The following is a 16,455-nucleotide window of genomic DNA, read 5'->3' as shown; positions in this document are numbered from 1 at the left end:
TGGGAAAGGAAGATGTCACAATTACTTTTGTTCTAGTACTGTAGGAACTCCCGTTTAAAGGTCCTTTAGAATGCTTGAAAAGAAAAACAGCTTGGAGACCCTGAATTCTCTCCTATGACAATGTGCCCTTAGAAAGCCCAATCCAGCGCTTGACTGAATAGCTATGCTGAGAACCTAGATCCAGCTATCGGCACTGCTACCAGTGCAGGAGTGAGGTAGCCTGGTGGTAAGGAAGAGATCTCTCCTTTCACCTATGTGTGCAGTGATGACATCAGGCCCTCCTGTGGGCATTTCCATTTCATTCCTCAGCAGGCTACACCACAGAGTTCTGTTTAATACCAGTAGACTCATTGCAGAAAGAATGCCAGAAAATCCAACTGATAGTAGGATGAGATTTAAAACCATCAAGGCTTATTGAGCAACGACGAGACCTTCAATGCCATCCAAAGGGCTTTTGATCTTTATGTGGGTCTCTGTTCAGGAGCCTCAAAGGACTCACGGTGCCCACGCTCAACCCTACCATGATGTCTGGTTATGAAGCATGGAGATTGTGATCAACTCTTGGTATGCAACAAACTGGAAGTTTTTTTAAAAAAAGGAATTTAAAACAACCTAAAAATGTTTCTTGTTGGTCTCCGTTGCCCAGACTGCCAGGGGAACATACCTACTTGATACAGGGAGGTTGTTAGGGATGTGTGTGTAGGGTAAGCCTTCATGAATCTTCAATTCCAGCTTTCATTGTGTGGCCAACACACATGCAGCAAATCACCGATGGCACCTATATGTCACAGGTCCTCTGAACCCACATGGTAATTCTTACTAATTGTGGAGGAGCCCCAATCCAACTGAACCCCATAATGAGGAAAGGCTGAGATAAGGCTTGGGCCCCTCAAGTTCTGTTTCATTCAATGTAACCCCGCCATCCCTTCAATCAGCTGGAGGCAGACTTGGCAACGGAAGCTAGCATCATAAAATGGTGCAGTAATAGAAGTAACTGGACCAGGAAGAGGAGGCATCTGCTCCAATGATGTCATAGCCATTGGTGGCCACAGGGGGGTGGGACTGGTCATGCAGCCGTGTGTCAGGAGTAATGATTGTAGAGGGGCGGGGCATGAAGAGTGCCATTCTGGAAACAGTGCTGCCGAGAAGCAATATACTCTGCATAACTGATTGTCACCTTCTCACTTCGGTACCTGTATAAGGAAATAGGAAAGAGTATTAGGAATCCCAAACGATTCATTTTGTAGAGTCACTCAGCAGAGAAAACCAAAAGCTTAATCTATACTTTTGAAAGAATAAAATGGAAGACCAGGAGCAATCTTACTTACAGAAAATGAAAGATGGCACAAGAAAACAATGTTGTTATTACAAATGAAACAAGATGAAAAAGCACAATCACAATTCACACCTGAGAATGTATTTTCAGAACATCCCACCTTTAAACATTACATATATCAGGCTGCTCGAAAGCAATCTGCTATTGGGGTCTGGATAAAGAATTTCAATGTTGAATTACAAGGGTGGTATGTTGGAAGATGGCTGCACCAAAGCCCAGTTTAAACTGCATATTTATGTTCAGGTTAAAATATGACCAATTTGACAGAAACGCAACAATATATACCTTAATTTGAAGAAGAACATCAAATAACTTATTTACATCTAAAAGGGGCACAGATACCTAATTCTGGGTCAAATTCTGATGAAGCAGCTTAAGGAATCTTGGGGCTATATAAAACAGATCTCAATTCCCAAATGAGTATGTCATATCACAGGGGCCATCAGAACAAAATTCAGAGCACTTTGGCTTTGCTCTTAGATAGAGCCATGAGTCAGGATGCAAAGCATGGGGTGTTACAAACCTATGGAGCCTACTACAGACCACAGGAGCTGGGTGTGACAATCCTTACCCAGAGCCATCTCTTTCCCACTGTAATCACTCCTCCACTGCAAGGTGATTATTCCTGAATTTTGACAGGGAAATGGCTGTTCAAATAAATTATAATAATAATAGTAATAATAATGCTTTGTATTTGAAGTGTTCTTTCTTTTTCTCTTTTGGAATCCAAAGCATTTAAAAAAACACTGGGCTATCTTCCAAATAGATCTGTGAAGTTAGTATATGATTACCAGCATTTTACAGATGAGGAGGCCACAAAGGCCCACAAACAATAAGCCCTTCAGTATTTCCAAGGTCAATAGGGATGGGAAGAGAACTGACATCTAAAGACCACCTACAATGTTGCCTGTGAACCTGGGCTAGAAATTCTATTTACATTACCCTATCACAACCTAAAACAACCCTGAGGCATTATCCTTTGTTTTTACATGTCATATAGTAGTAAGTGGTAGAGCAGGGGTTCAAAACCCAAGTCCTGTGCATTCTATTATACTGGGCAGCCTCCCCATAGAAGTATTCACCTCAAATCAGTGGAGGCATGTCCTAACTTTTGGTAAAAAGCATTTCTGACTCTTTGTTAGCATACCCTGCCACCTGTCTGTTAGTGCTAGCTCAATTGACTAAATATTTAATACACTTAGAGTCTTCTCTCCTAACTTCTTACTTTGCCCTTAGCCCTCTAACCAAGTGGGCCCCACAAAACCTTTCACTTGCTCTGAAGTCCAAATCCTGCTCTAACTGTGGTATCAGTTTAGCTGTGGAGATGCACAGAGTGCTATGGGACAGTCTTTGTGTTTGCTGCCACTTCTTCACTTAAGAGCTTAAATCTTGCCCCTACTTCTTTAATTCAGGTACATTAGCAGAGAAATTTCTTTTCTTCCCTTTCCATCTGAAGTATCCTTCTAAGCCCAGTTAAAATGACAAAGAAAATGAGACAGTGGCTTACCTGGTGAGCTTGATCGTTTTTCTGAATTCACTTGTAATTGGAGCCTTAAAGCCACCTTTCCTGAGTAAGGAGTCTATGGTCTGAATCTGATCCCAGTCTGAGAGGAAAAGAAGCCACACAAAGGTCAGCACCTAATCATACAAGATTGGGACATGTTTTTATATGGCCAGTGTGAAGAGAGAGGAATGGAATTTGAGAATCCACCACATCTTTGTGGGCAGAGAAAGCCCTAGGCACTGGCCCACATGTACCTGGAGCCCTTGCCTTATAGTCCAGTGGAGTCTGAAACATGAGACTGACAGCCTAGCATATGTCATAACTGTTTATCCCCAGGATTCCTGCTCCTGCAATATTCTTGTCAGATGCTACCCAAGTGAAACTATTTACCAACAAACATGGCCCCAATTTACAAAGGCCAACTGGTCTAGTTGTGGTACCCAAGGCTTTTCTGTGGGAGGAAATGATTAGGATTCTTCTGCTTTATTCCTTTGTGTGGCTTTTGAGAAGAGTTTGATGATTTCTAGGAATTCTGTTTTTTTGTTTTAAATTAGACTTTAATGGCAAGAAAGAAGCTGTTTCTTTAGGAAGGGCAAGGAAGTTGTTCATATGCATATATACTGTAAAGCTTTCATATAGACTTGTATAATAATATCCAATAAATCAAATCAAAATTAATTTAAAAATTCTCCCTAGATTATTATACTTGGTGCCCCAAATCTTTGTCTCAACCAATTTTCAGATGGCAAAAGTTCATTTGTTATTTACCTAAGTTATCATCCAATCTCACTATTCACAAACACTTGGAGAAATGTGCTAGTGTTCTGACTTCAAAGAAGTGACTAATATCACTGTTTTTGAAGAAGTTTAAATATAATAAAAAACTGGAAACTAACATGGCAAGCACTTTCCATAAAATTAGTTCATTGATATACTTAACTGGTTATTTTCTCTATTCCAGGTTCACACCCAACCAACACTGTGTTTCACATATTATTTTCAAAAACAGACTAATTCCAAGAAAGAAAAAAAATTGGGTTACATGTCACAGAATGCACAACCAACACTTAAAGGTATTCTTCTAGATACAAAAGAAAGAACTAACTCTGCCCAACCCACTTCCTACCCTTAATGTCCCATTATGAGAATTTATTAACTATAAAAAATAACTATTCTTTTTTAGAAAACAGTAAGGATTACTTTTTGCCCTTTGCTAAGTGTAACACTGCTTAACAATGCATGATCAAAAGGTTCAAAACTCACTGAGATGGGCAACTTCCCTTTGTAATAAACTCTGTAGCATGGTCGAGCTGATTGATGGAATTTTTTTCCAATTACATGTGTAGTTTAGTGGGTCAAGAAATAAAGTGGCTGAGTGACAGTGTTTAAAACAAGCAGACAAATAAGAGAAGTCTTTATAATTCTTCTTTTCTCTGCTCCTAGATTCTCTTTTTGGAAATCTCCTTCCTTAAACCCATTCTATGAGAATTTGATAAACAACAAGATGAAGGAAGAAAGGCACTCATTCTTAATTGCAGTTGGACTGAAACATGACACACCTCACTTCCCTGTTCTTAATTGGTACAACTGTGAATGGTAGTGTTTATTAAAATCGCATCCACCCAACTCACCTTGTTCCTTAGCAACCTCAGGTAAATATGTGGCTGTACGTTTGATACCCTTTTCATTGATGAATTCAATTCGAATGCCATGGACCCCTACCTACAGAAAAACACAATGAATTAAAATGGCATTTACTTATTCTAATGGGACTTCAGTCATCCACACAAAACTGACATTGTCACTGCACCAGTATGACTTAGGTATTGGCAAATGAGGATCTCATTGTTTTTGGAGTAGAAGCCAAAGGCATTTCAGCCTTCAGTATGAATTTAGCTACCTTTCTGGAGTAGTGCTGTAGGATAAGCACTGGAATTCTAACCGCAAGACTGGCCGTTCAAGTGTACCAGTCTCTTCATTATCTAAACAGCTCATTAATTAATTTAAAATATTTTCTTTTAGCCTATCCCATTAAATGAACACATCACATTTTTATTTGGATTCATGACTCTTCAAATCTGACTTCTAAGAAAAATCAAGGGCTTTTTTCTTTACCCCCATTATTATTTCTTATTAGGTAGGAGGATGTGGGAAAGAGTAGATTGGGAAGAAATGGGAGAATAACTGCTAAAATTTTTTTCTCACTCCTAACACTGTTGGTTCCAACTCATAGTGCCATCAAGTTGGTCCCAACTCATAGTGATCTTGTATAGGGTTTTAAAGGAGCAGCTGGTAGACTTGAGCTGCCAACCCTGTGGTTCACAGTCTAGTACTGATCCTATAGCTTCACACCAGGGATCCATTCCTAATAGAACAGCACCTTTTCTGTCACCTATGGTCCCACAATTAACTCCAACCTCAGCTTCCATATTCTTATACCCTCCTCTCAATGAAGAAGATACATTACCATGTACTAACCCGAACCCAAATGCAACGAGAGATGCAGAGTTCCAAATGAAGCTGTTCTCACCTCCCAGTCCAGATAATCACCAGCATCCTCAAAGTTAGTAAGGAGGGAGACAGAGCAGAAAAGTTTAGGCAGCTCCTCTCGGGTCAGTGGGGGAAATCGGCTATCCTTAAGTGCACTGGAAAGACAGAAAATACAGGTGAAGTTGCTCAGTAATTATGAGCCAATCTCATGTACCACTGAGTCCAGATGGTTAGGAATGTTAAAACGCAGAGAACATCTATTATCTATTAACAATAACATGCTAAAACAACTGGATGCTAATAACTTACTAATTTATGATGTGATCAACAAATTAAAAAACCCTCTATTTCTAGACTATCAAAAAGAAGATGTTCCCCAAACAAAAATGGCAGTATGACTGGCTACTACAAAAATAAGCAAGTTGTTTGCCGGGAAGTCATCAAGGCAAGCAATCAAGTTCCTTCGGGACAAACCCCACTCTGAGACGGAACCTCAAAGGGAACACATGAGCAGGTATGTAAGCTTGCTGGCGACCACATTGGTCTACTGGTGAGTGGAAGAGGGGGAAAGGCAGCAATGAAGAAATGGATTGAGTTCAACCACGTTCCAAAGACTCTTGTTGACCTAGAGATGAGAGAGGAAGGGCTGATTGGTCCAAAGTGTGGTGAGACCTGGAGACACCTGAGCCCATGGGCAGGGACACAGCCACAGAAGGCTACAGCTGAGAGTGAAGTACCCAGCTGATATGAAATGAGGGGAGATGCACAAGAACACTCAAACTTGCAGGTAGTACCCATCTGACCTAGCCTCGGTGGCTTGATAATCAGAACTCTACTAGAGGAAGATAAAAAAATAAAAATTTTGATAAAGGAAACAAGGGTAAATTGCTACAATTTGATGAACTTGACCTATACTCATGGAGGCAGTAACTCTAAATACCAACAGAGAGGGAAGGAAGCTTCACATCAAGTATCAATGCTATCCCCTATGTACACAGGGTAGACACGGATGGGCAACTTAGACATTGGCTATCCAAAATGAAGGGGCAATAAAGGCACAAAGTGACTGGCTTAAAAAGTTTCAAGAGGGAGTTTAATTTAAGAGTGTGTGTGGGAAGACAGAGTCCCCACTGAATAGTTTTCATCTTGTCTAGATGGGTCTGGTAAAGAGATGGGGATAAGAATCTTATGATTCAGTAGTGACTAATTGTTATCATGACTAACTGTAACTGTCACAATTGTAAATGTAGAAGTTTTGTAACAAGAAGGGGGGAGTATTTAATCTTACAGTCCAGAAACAGAGGACCCTGGGACTATCAAGGGAGCAGAGCACAAACAGAATGCAGGACCTTATCCAGAGAAGCAGCAACACCAGAGATCGAGACAGAGATGGGGACATGGAGAAAGGGAGCAGATGAGGACTCTAGATTCATGGAAAGGGAGGGACTGAGAGCTGGTGACCAGGAGGCAGACTTGCAGAATGTGCCCTTTGGTGGTGTAAGTCATTATATATGCATGAGTGTTTTGTTTTGTTTTGAAAAAAGAGAGCTAAAGTGAATTGAGAGAAATACTGTTAACTGATGGTACAAGGAGGAGATTATAATCATCGTAATGAAATGAAATATATAATTTGTTGAATGTAAAACTGATGATCTGCCCTATAAACTTTCACTCAATTCACAAGAAAAACTTAAAAAATATCTGCAGTTCTGTTTGGCTGGTGTCATTACCTGGTTAACGTGTATTCCCTGAGTCCTGAGTGAAGATTCATGGCTGAGAAGGTCCCAATGCAACCACGAAGCCGCTTGTCACGCCCTGTCTTCCATGTGACAAAGAGCGGACTAAAACAAAACAAAATCCAGCCTCAAATTAATCATGTAGAAGAACAAAACCATTGGGTTTTGTCCCTGTTCATGTCTGTCATTCCCCAAGAGGATTGTTTTCTGAGTTGGTGGCTATCTGAAGGACTTTCTGCCTTTCTGTAGGCTGCACAGCCCCTGGTTGGAAAGAGATGAAAACTTTGCAGGAGGGCATGAAGAAAGGCTCTGAATGCTGCCTTTCCTATGCTCCATGTGGACAAATTCACTCTGATACAGATGTATGCACTATTTTCCACTTCTGTCCAGGACTTTACTTTTCCCTCTTTTACTTCTCCATGTTTTCCTCCTCTTCCTTATTCTCCTTTTATCACCATTCATATGTTCTAGCTCCATCCTTCATTATGACACAGTAGGCCTGGACACCTTCCCCCACTGTTCTCCACGATTATATTTAACCCTGGCAACTATAAATATGAGGGGGGTTTCAAAAAGTTCATGGAAAAATACATTATTTTTAATTCCATTTTTTCATAAACTTTTTGATGCCCTCTTATATCTCCTGCCACATAAATTTTCAGAAAAGAAAATCAATGTCTTCTCATGAAAGTTAATTAGCAGCACTTGCCAATTTCTGTTCTAGGTCAGTTGTGCTTGACTAGATTATGGTTGTTGCTGCCAGCTTTTTTGATAAGAGGTTACAGAGCTGTTCCCTCTTTCTAGATGTCCTGGCCCCCTCTATGTCCTTACTGTTTAGACTACGAAGTTAATGACTGCTAAAAATCAAGTTACATTCTAAAGTTATCTATAAAGACTCCCTGCAAATCTCCCAACTTTGTCTTTCTTCTCCAATAAAAGAGTAAATCAGTCAGAGTTACTGTCACTAAACCTAAGCAAAATCTCCTCGGGACTTGCACTGCCTTCTACTAAAGGGATGGAAACACAAACCCTTGAGTACATAGCCTGAACTTCACCTGCTGGGACCAGCATCTGTTCCCCATACTTGTGTCTCTGCACTGCATGAAATCCCGACCCCACTCATGCTCAGAATTCCCACTTGCTCAGCCAGGGATTTTCTGAACACAATATTCCATGGAAACACTCTCTTAAAATGTCATCTCAGTTTCTCTTCCCTGACATAACCAGATAGGAGTAACCACCCTTAGCACTGTATGCATGTGACTTGCCAACTCAATGACAAGTCACCCAAAAAGTAAGGAGTTATCCTTCATATGCTCTCCATACTTTGCTCAATACAAAGTTTCAGTATGGCATTCACAGGTGAGGAATGATCTTAGGTCAATAAACTTTTCAAAAGTGCCCCCTTAAAACAAAAAAAAAAAAACCCCAAAAGCATCAGTGCTCTTCAAATGCAATCTTCTATTACTCATCCCATGGGAATGACCTAAATATTGTCTAGACATTTCTCAGCATTCTATTCCTATAGGCACCAGACTGCAAAGTCGTTTGAACTACAAGACTGGTGGATTAAGCTCACCAGCTGCTCCTCAGAAACCCTATACAGGGTCGCTATGGGTCAGAATAGACTCGACAGCACTTAACAGCAACAATAGTAAACCCCTTTCAAGAGAACAGCCCAGAAAGATGGCATCGTGTCTTCTGAACTGTCCCCTATACCTGATTTACTTACTAGGGGTCATTTGTGAATCTAGGAAGCCGTGGCTGTGGGAAGCCATAAAGATGACAGTAGAGCACATCAAAGCAGTAGCAGCACATCTCCGCAGTTACCACCAGGTTCTTGGTGGTGTTGGCAGTTCCATTGGGCCGAGGGAGAGGACTCAGCGCTCCCGATGTGGGATTCATTCGTGTAATGGGAGAGTTTCCAGTCCCCAGAGTTAAGTCTGACACATTCTCTCGCCCACTGTTGCTGTCCACATGCTGGTGGTTTTGAAGAGGTCCTGAACTAGAACTGGGCACAGTTGTGGACTGATTCCCGTGGCTGTGTGTTCCGCTTCCAGATAATTTGGGCTTCTTGACCCCACAACAACCTGCTGCCAACTTGGGCTCGAGTGGAGGAACACAACGTCTTTTTCCCATCCTGATTCAGTGCTTGAGGTCTGGAATGCTGCAGAACCCTAACCAAAAACATAATATGAATGGTTAGTTAAAATGAAAAAAGGCAACAATAATAGCGGACAACGTTGAGAAGGGATAGCAAGTGGGATGGAATGGACATTGGAGCTATAGGGAGGAAGTGGGATAACTTTTGTTCCATAGAGGGCATTGCAATCATTGAAATCAAACAAAGTGTGTTATTTGTTGAATGTAAAACTAATAATCTTGTCTGTAAACCTTCACTCAACTAACAATAAAAAAGTTTAAAAATGAAAACCAAAGACAAAAAGTCTGTGTAGAGAGGGTGGTGGTGGTGGCAGCTATGTGCTGTGGAGTCAGTTGAAACACATAGTGACCCTGTTTTCGAGGCTGTAAATGTTTGTTTACAGGAGCAGAAAGCCTCATCTTTTCTCCCGTGGAATGGCTGGTAGTTTCAAACTGCTGACCTTGAGATTAGCAGCCCAACTCGTAACCACTATGCTACCAGAGCTCCTTATAGAGCTTGTTGTTGTTAAGTGCCGTCGAGTTGATTCCGATCCATAGCAACCCTGTATAGGGTTTCCAAGGAGTAGCTGGTGTAAGAATAGTCAAATTCTCTTTTCCATTCCCAAAACTCTAATTTACCTGGTAATAACAGGTCACAGACCAACAGAGACTCTGAATCCAGGGACTCCTAATCTTTCCTAAAGGGGGGCTGCTTCACCGGGCACCCCCTACCCCCAATACTTATGATCACCATGGATGAAGGCAGGCAACCCTTCTTATCAGAAGGAAGGGTAGGGTGGCAGTTAGTTGGCTAGAAGCCGGATAAGGACAGTTTAAAGACTGAATGGAAGACTGTCAGATTATCAGGCTGCCCTCTACTTCTTGTAGGGCTGAGATTGATTCTACTTTCAAAACTCTACAAGAACTTTCATACTTTACTGTCAACCACTTCTTTTCAGCAGTTTATCACTAACCTAACCTATGCAGTTTCAGCCCCAAACCCTAGTGAAGCTGGAAAACAGTTAGCTGTCATTCTCACAAAAGCTCACCTATAATACAAAACTCTCTCCATTCTGTCCTCACCGTTCTCATTCTCTAGTACCATACGCATTTTTGGTTCTCCTCTGAACTTACTCTAATTTCTAAATATGTCTCCATCCTTGCAAGATCCCATACATAAAAACTGCAACCTAGTATAAACCTTTGCTCACAAAAATGACTGAAGCCTCCCCAGTCCTTTTGTGAGGTAGCCACCATTTCTGCACTGTCACAGCAAGGCAAACAGATACAAAGTCAAACACACACACACAAAGAATTACCTTACCCCAACTTTTCATTGTGGTTTAGATATGTAAAACATAATTGCTTGTTTAAGCATTGCTCTACCACATAAGATTCAGCTATAAAGTCTACAATATTTAAAATAGATCTGAATACCCATTTGCAAAGTCAATATTTAAACTAAAACAACTTGTAATTTTAAGGTGATAAAACAACAAAACACCCATGGCTGCAATCTGTTGATTTCAACTCATGGCAGCTCCATGTGTTACACAGTAGAACTGTGCTCCACAGAGTTTCTTTGGCTGTAATCTTTATGAAAGCAAACTGCCAGATCTTTCTTCTATGGTGCTGATGGGTGAGTTCACACTGCCAACATTTAGGTTAGTTGTTGTTGTTGTTATGTGCCATAGAGTCAGTTCCGACTCATAGCGACCCTGTACAGGGTTTCTGAGGCTGTAAATCTTTATGGGAGCAGAAAGCCTCATTTTTCTCCCACGGAACAGTTGGTAGTTTCATACTGCTGAGTGCAAACCTTTTGTGTCATCTTTTAGGTTGAAAGGGATGGAATAAATTCATAATTCTTTGTTAATATTCTTCATATGTGCTGATCGATTACAAAATACACACATCTGACAATTCTGAGTCAGATGAAGGATGTGTGTAGCTGAAGAATAACAGCTTGCATACTTCAATGTCTAGTTTGAAAAAGTCTTCTTTTTGACAAAACAGTGTATTCAACACAAAACTTTTAATGAGTAGGTTACTTTTTAGCATGATGTTAGTGTTACGTTTACCATTAAGAAAGAGACCACATGTATTTGTCAAAAGTGCTGCATCCAGATGATCTATGTTCAAACCATGGTTCCTCAATGATTAATCTACAACTCAGTTTCTTCAAAATGAGAACAGAACTTATCTCATGAGATAGCTATGAGAATTCAATGAGTTTAACATATGTAAAGTGCTTGGTACATAGTAAGTACCGATATGTTGAACTGCTCTTGGTAGACTGTTTTCACTAGAATGGAAGTTTCCTTGAGAACCTGGACTTGACTATGTACTCAATGCCTGCATAAAGTTAAATGTTCTTCAAACATGGTTTCACTGAATCCCTTAGCCAAGGCAGATAATGTAGCCATAATTACACAGATAAAGGACCTCAGGCTTATAAAGCAAGAAAACCTTCAGAGCTAGATTTTGGACCACAATGTATCTCAGATTCTAAGGCCTGGGCAGTCCCACCAAGCCTCGAGGAAGAATGAGGCCTGCCCATAATATCTATTGGATTCAATACCTTTCCTAAGAGTACACTGATAATAAACCTAACATGTGATAGAATCTTCCCAACCTATCAGCAGGGAGTATTTGCAAAATGGAAATGTTTCACACTTGGTAAAAGGAGCTTTCATAGTGCCTTCCTGACAGAACACTTTTGAAGACAAAATGGACAGGTGCTCAAGAATTGTAAGCTGCAAGCAGGTGATGGTATATGGAATAGGAAGGCCCTGTTAAATGAATCAGCAGGACTATCTCAAGAGGTGGAATTTACAGGGACCAACAGGGTCTCATTGGAAAGAATCAGAGATAAGAGATGAAACACAAAGGTTAAAAAATAAATCTCTCTTCACTCCCATTACCACGCTGTCAAACCACACCTGAAAGACAACCTAAATATCATTGGATGGCAGCACCAACTCCAAGGTTCCTTAGCAGATGGTTCTAATGATCCAACAACAGAGCAATAGAAGCTACTTTAAAGTGTGAGAAGACAAATAAATTTAAGTCTATGAGACGCAGCCTACACACCATAAACAATCTGCAGTGGACATAATCATAAATAATGTCAAGTGGTTACACTTTAACAATCCCCTGGTGATGGTGGGTTATGTGCTGTGTAGTCGGTTCTGACTCATAGCAACCCTGCATAAGATTTCCAAGGCTGTAAATCTTTACGGGAGCAGAAAGCCTCTTCTTTTCCCCGTGGACCGGCTAGTAGTTTCAAACTGCTGACCCTGAGGTTAGCAGCCCGACTCGTAACCACTATGCTACCAGAACTTCTTAATAATCCCCTACACCATTTCAAAAAACGATTTGAAATAAATAGAACAATCCAAAATCTTAAGGTTATTTAGGTCAAACATTTCTCTGGAGGTCACTAGGTAAACAATTTAATTTATAGTATCAATTGGCGATCAAAGGCAACATTATTTCATCAAAAACACTCAAGGACAAAACAAAACCAAACAAACACAAAATATTCAAACAAACAAAAAAATAAGGGTTTTCAAAAAGTTCATGAAAAAATTTCATGACCTTTCAATTCCATGTATCCAGTTTTAAAGAAAGCCCCCTCGTATATTAGGAGAGTATACAAATAACTCATACATTTAGACAATTGATTTTTGACCATTTAATGGGAAAACATTTTTCTTCCACAAATAGTGCTGAAACAGCAGAACATCCACATGCCAAAAAGTAAATCTGTACCCCTATGTCATATCATATATAAAAAGCAATAAAAAAAAAACAAAAAACCCCCTCAAAATGGTGTAATGATCTAAATACAAGTGCTAACCCCACAAATTTATTAGAAGAAAAACATAGGGGTAAATCTTCATAACCTTGAATATGACAAGTCTTAGTTATACCACCAAATGCATGTGTAATGAAAGAAAAAAAAATTGGATAATATCAAAGTAAGAAATCTATACATTAAAGGACATTATCAAGAAAATGAAAAGACAACCTAGTGATTGTGAAAAAATATTTGCAAATCTGACAAGGGTCTATTACCCAAGCCAGAATATATAAATAACTTTTTTATAAGGACAAAAAAAAAAAAAAAAAAAGGCTTTACTTAGATAGTTGTTGTTGTTAAGTGCCGTCAAGTCAGTCTGGCGAATTAACCCACAGCGCTACACTAACTTATTACCAACTTCAACATGTTTCTTGACATCATCCAAGAGTTTGGTTCCATTTAAATGTACCACTAGCCTCAGACTATGGCTGAATAGAAATATGGTTTCCAGTCTTTCTCAAATTCCCACTAGGAGTCTAGGCAAGATGCTACATCTGTAACTTTGTAGCCCCAAGTAGCTTACTACTAACAGTGCTGTGTAACTCTGGAGGCTTTTTACTGATATCCCCAAGTATGAACTTCTCCTACGACAGATTGTAAAGAACAACACAAAAATAAACAATTTAACTGAAAAATGAGAAAAGGCATGAGACCATAAGAACTGGATGGTGCCTGGGTGGTTACTGAATTTTCTGATCAAGGATTCTGTAGGTGAATCCTCATATTAAAATGGGGTACAACAGAACAGAATCTCAAATTCTCTTAAAATCTAGATTTCCTGGGATAAACGTCTGGAATTACTGCTCTGAGATAATCTTTGAACCTTAAACAAAAAATATCTCCTGAAGTCTTCTTAAAAGCAAACAATTGTTTGTTTAGCTTAATAGTAAAAAATGTCAGCCCTGAGTATTATATGCTTTCAAGATCTATCTATATGGGATCACTGACAACAGCAACTCAAAAGACTGCTGTGTGTATTCTTAACAACAAAATTATTAAAAAGAAAAATGGGCAATGAACTTAACAACAAAATTATTAAAAAGAAAAATGGGCAATGAACTTAACAACAAAATTATTAAAAAGAAAAATGGGCAAAAATTATCCAAAGAGGTATAATAAACTCCTAGGACACAAAAACAAATGTGTAGTAGTATAAGCACTGAATTGCTAATCACAAGGTCAGTGGTTCAAGCCAACCAGCCACTCTGGGAGAAAGATGAGGCTTTCTATTCCCTCAAAGATCTACAGCTTCAGAAACCCTATAAAAGGTCACTACGAGTTAGAAATAGCGTAGTGGTTATGAATCCAGTTGCGAACCTCAGGGTCAGCAGTTTGAAACTACCAGCTGTTCCGCGGGAGAAAGATGAGGCGTTCTGCTCCCATAAAGATTTACTGCCTCGGAAACCCTGTATAGGGTCGCTATGAGACGGAATCGACTCCACGGCACATAACAACAACAACAACAAGTTAGAAAAGGCACGCAACAAAAATCCAAATCCCAGTGTTAACAATTTTTACACAGGACCGATTTTACGTCATCTATACCCCATCTATTATTCCAACTCCAACCCTCTACTTATTTTGAAGATACAATGAGAATAAAATAAAATCAGTATTTTACTTAACAGAAGTATAAATGGGGAACCCTGGTGGTGTAGTGGTTAAAATGCTACGCTGCTAATCAAAGGTTGGTGGTTCAAATCCACCAGCCACTCTACAGGAGAAAGATGTGGCAGTCTGCTTCCATACAGATTTACAGCCTTGGAAACCTATGCAGCAGTTCCACTTTGTCCTATAGGGTCACTATTAGTAGTACTCAACCTGAAAGCAGTGGGTTTGTTTTTTGGGTAACAGAATGAAGTACATATTAAGTGAACTAGGTAAAGAGTGAAGTAAATCAGAATGTTTGCAGTGAAAAAATGCTTCAACCACTATCTACCACAGTTTTAAAACTTTTTGTTAGGTCTGAGATTCTTATAACTCTATATAACAAAATGGGCATCTCACCACAAGTTAAGAAGCCCCAGATTCAGCTCTCAGGACTATACTACAATGATCAAAGAGATATTCATATTCTTGCCAGAGGCTCAGTATCTGAGAGGAGAACATAAGATACCTCTGAGTAATAACATTTTTGGAGTCTTATGATAGAATAAGTACTATACTGCTACACACAAGGTTGGCAGTTCAAACTCACTAGGCGCTCCTCAGAAACCTTATACAGGGTCGCTATGAGTTGGAACTGACTTGACAGCACTAAACAACAATACCATTTGTCTAACTAGTTAATATCTATGATCATTTGATCATAATATATGCAACTTAATAGTTACTTTAGTTAATGTTTCATTTGAAATAGCTAGAGTCAGGTATAAAATTCTTGCTTTTTAGAAGGCAAGAATCTAGAATACCACTGAGATCCTCTCAATCCTTGAACTAAAATAAACACAAGCACCACTTTTTTTTTTAACCACCACTTTTAAAAGCAGGCAGGGCAGGTTTTTTTTGTTGTTAAGTGCCATCGAGTCGGTTCCGACCCATAGCGACCCTGTATAAGGTTTCCGAGGAACAGCTGGTAAGCTTGAACTGCCAACACTGCAGTTCAAATGGCTTTGCAGTCTGGCGCATTAACCCACAGCGCCACACCAGGACTCCAGGCAGGGCAGTAGTGATCTCCTTTTCCTACTATTTATTCATTTCAGAACAAACACAATGAACTAGTGAAAACTGGATTTCTATGAGGTGGAAACAATACCCGTTTCAATAAGAAGCCGTATGAAATAATAGGAATCATTGCTATCTATTCCCTTAAGGCTAAGCAGCCTCCATACCTAGTAAGTGCTGAAAGTCATCACACCCATTTCTGTGTGTGGTGGAATCCTCATCTCTTCTCTACCTGACTTATAAAAAATTGGTGTGGCACTATAGGATAAGCACTGGACTGCTATCCACAAGGTTAGGGGTTCAAACTTACCAGCCACTCCTCAGAAATTCTACATAGACTCACTATGAGTCAGAACCAACTTGATGGCACTTTACAACAACAAAAATGGCCAGACATGACTCTTCCTCTCTGTGGGGAAGCGGAACAGTGGTTTGTTGTTATGAGCTAGGTGGCTTATGCCACCTAGAAATAGCAGCCAGCACTGAACTCACCATTGTACCTCACCATTGCCTTAATCTGAGAGGCTAGGTGGTATTCATCTGATAAGTCATAGCACCTAACACAATGCCCTGAATATAGCATGCAAACACAGACACAAATTGCATAATGAATAAATGGTCTCTACTAAGCATAGTGGTTACGAATTGGGCTGTGAACCGCAAGATGAGTAGTTCGAAACTACTGGCTGTTCCGTGGGAGAAAGATGAGGCTTTCTGCTCC

At 39.9% G+C, this 16,455-nt stretch overlaps 1 protein-coding gene across 1 annotated transcript in view; it reads right to left on the bottom strand.

Moving 5' to 3' along the window:
• Positions 1 to 790: 790 nt before the first annotated feature.
• The window catches only part of AMMECR1L (AMMECR1-like), a 23,941-nt gene continuing 8,276 nt past the window's right edge, over positions 791 to 16,455 (bottom strand). The window contains exons 3-8 of the mRNA XM_006876198.1: positions 8,799 to 9,243; positions 7,061 to 7,171; positions 5,371 to 5,485; positions 4,472 to 4,562; positions 2,844 to 2,940; positions 791 to 1,193 (exon numbers count right to left, since the gene is read on the bottom strand). Of these exons, the coding sequence (XP_006876260.1) occupies positions 1,082 to 1,193; positions 2,844 to 2,940; positions 4,472 to 4,562; positions 5,371 to 5,485; positions 7,061 to 7,171; positions 8,799 to 9,205 (933 nt within the window). The 5' untranslated portion in view covers positions 9,206 to 9,243 and the 3' untranslated portion in view covers positions 791 to 1,081. The remainder of the gene's footprint in view (positions 1,194 to 2,843; positions 2,941 to 4,471; positions 4,563 to 5,370; positions 5,486 to 7,060; positions 7,172 to 8,798; positions 9,244 to 16,455) is intronic.

Source organism: Chrysochloris asiatica, unplaced genomic scaffold (assembly GCF_000296735.1).
Source record: "Chrysochloris asiatica unplaced genomic scaffold, ChrAsi1.0 scaffold00363, whole genome shotgun sequence".
In the NCBI taxonomy this organism is placed as follows: domain Eukaryota; kingdom Metazoa; phylum Chordata; class Mammalia; order Afrosoricida; family Chrysochloridae; genus Chrysochloris; species Chrysochloris asiatica.
The sequence above is the reverse complement of the archived record's forward strand: the minus strand, read 5'-3'. Positions and strand labels throughout refer to the sequence as shown.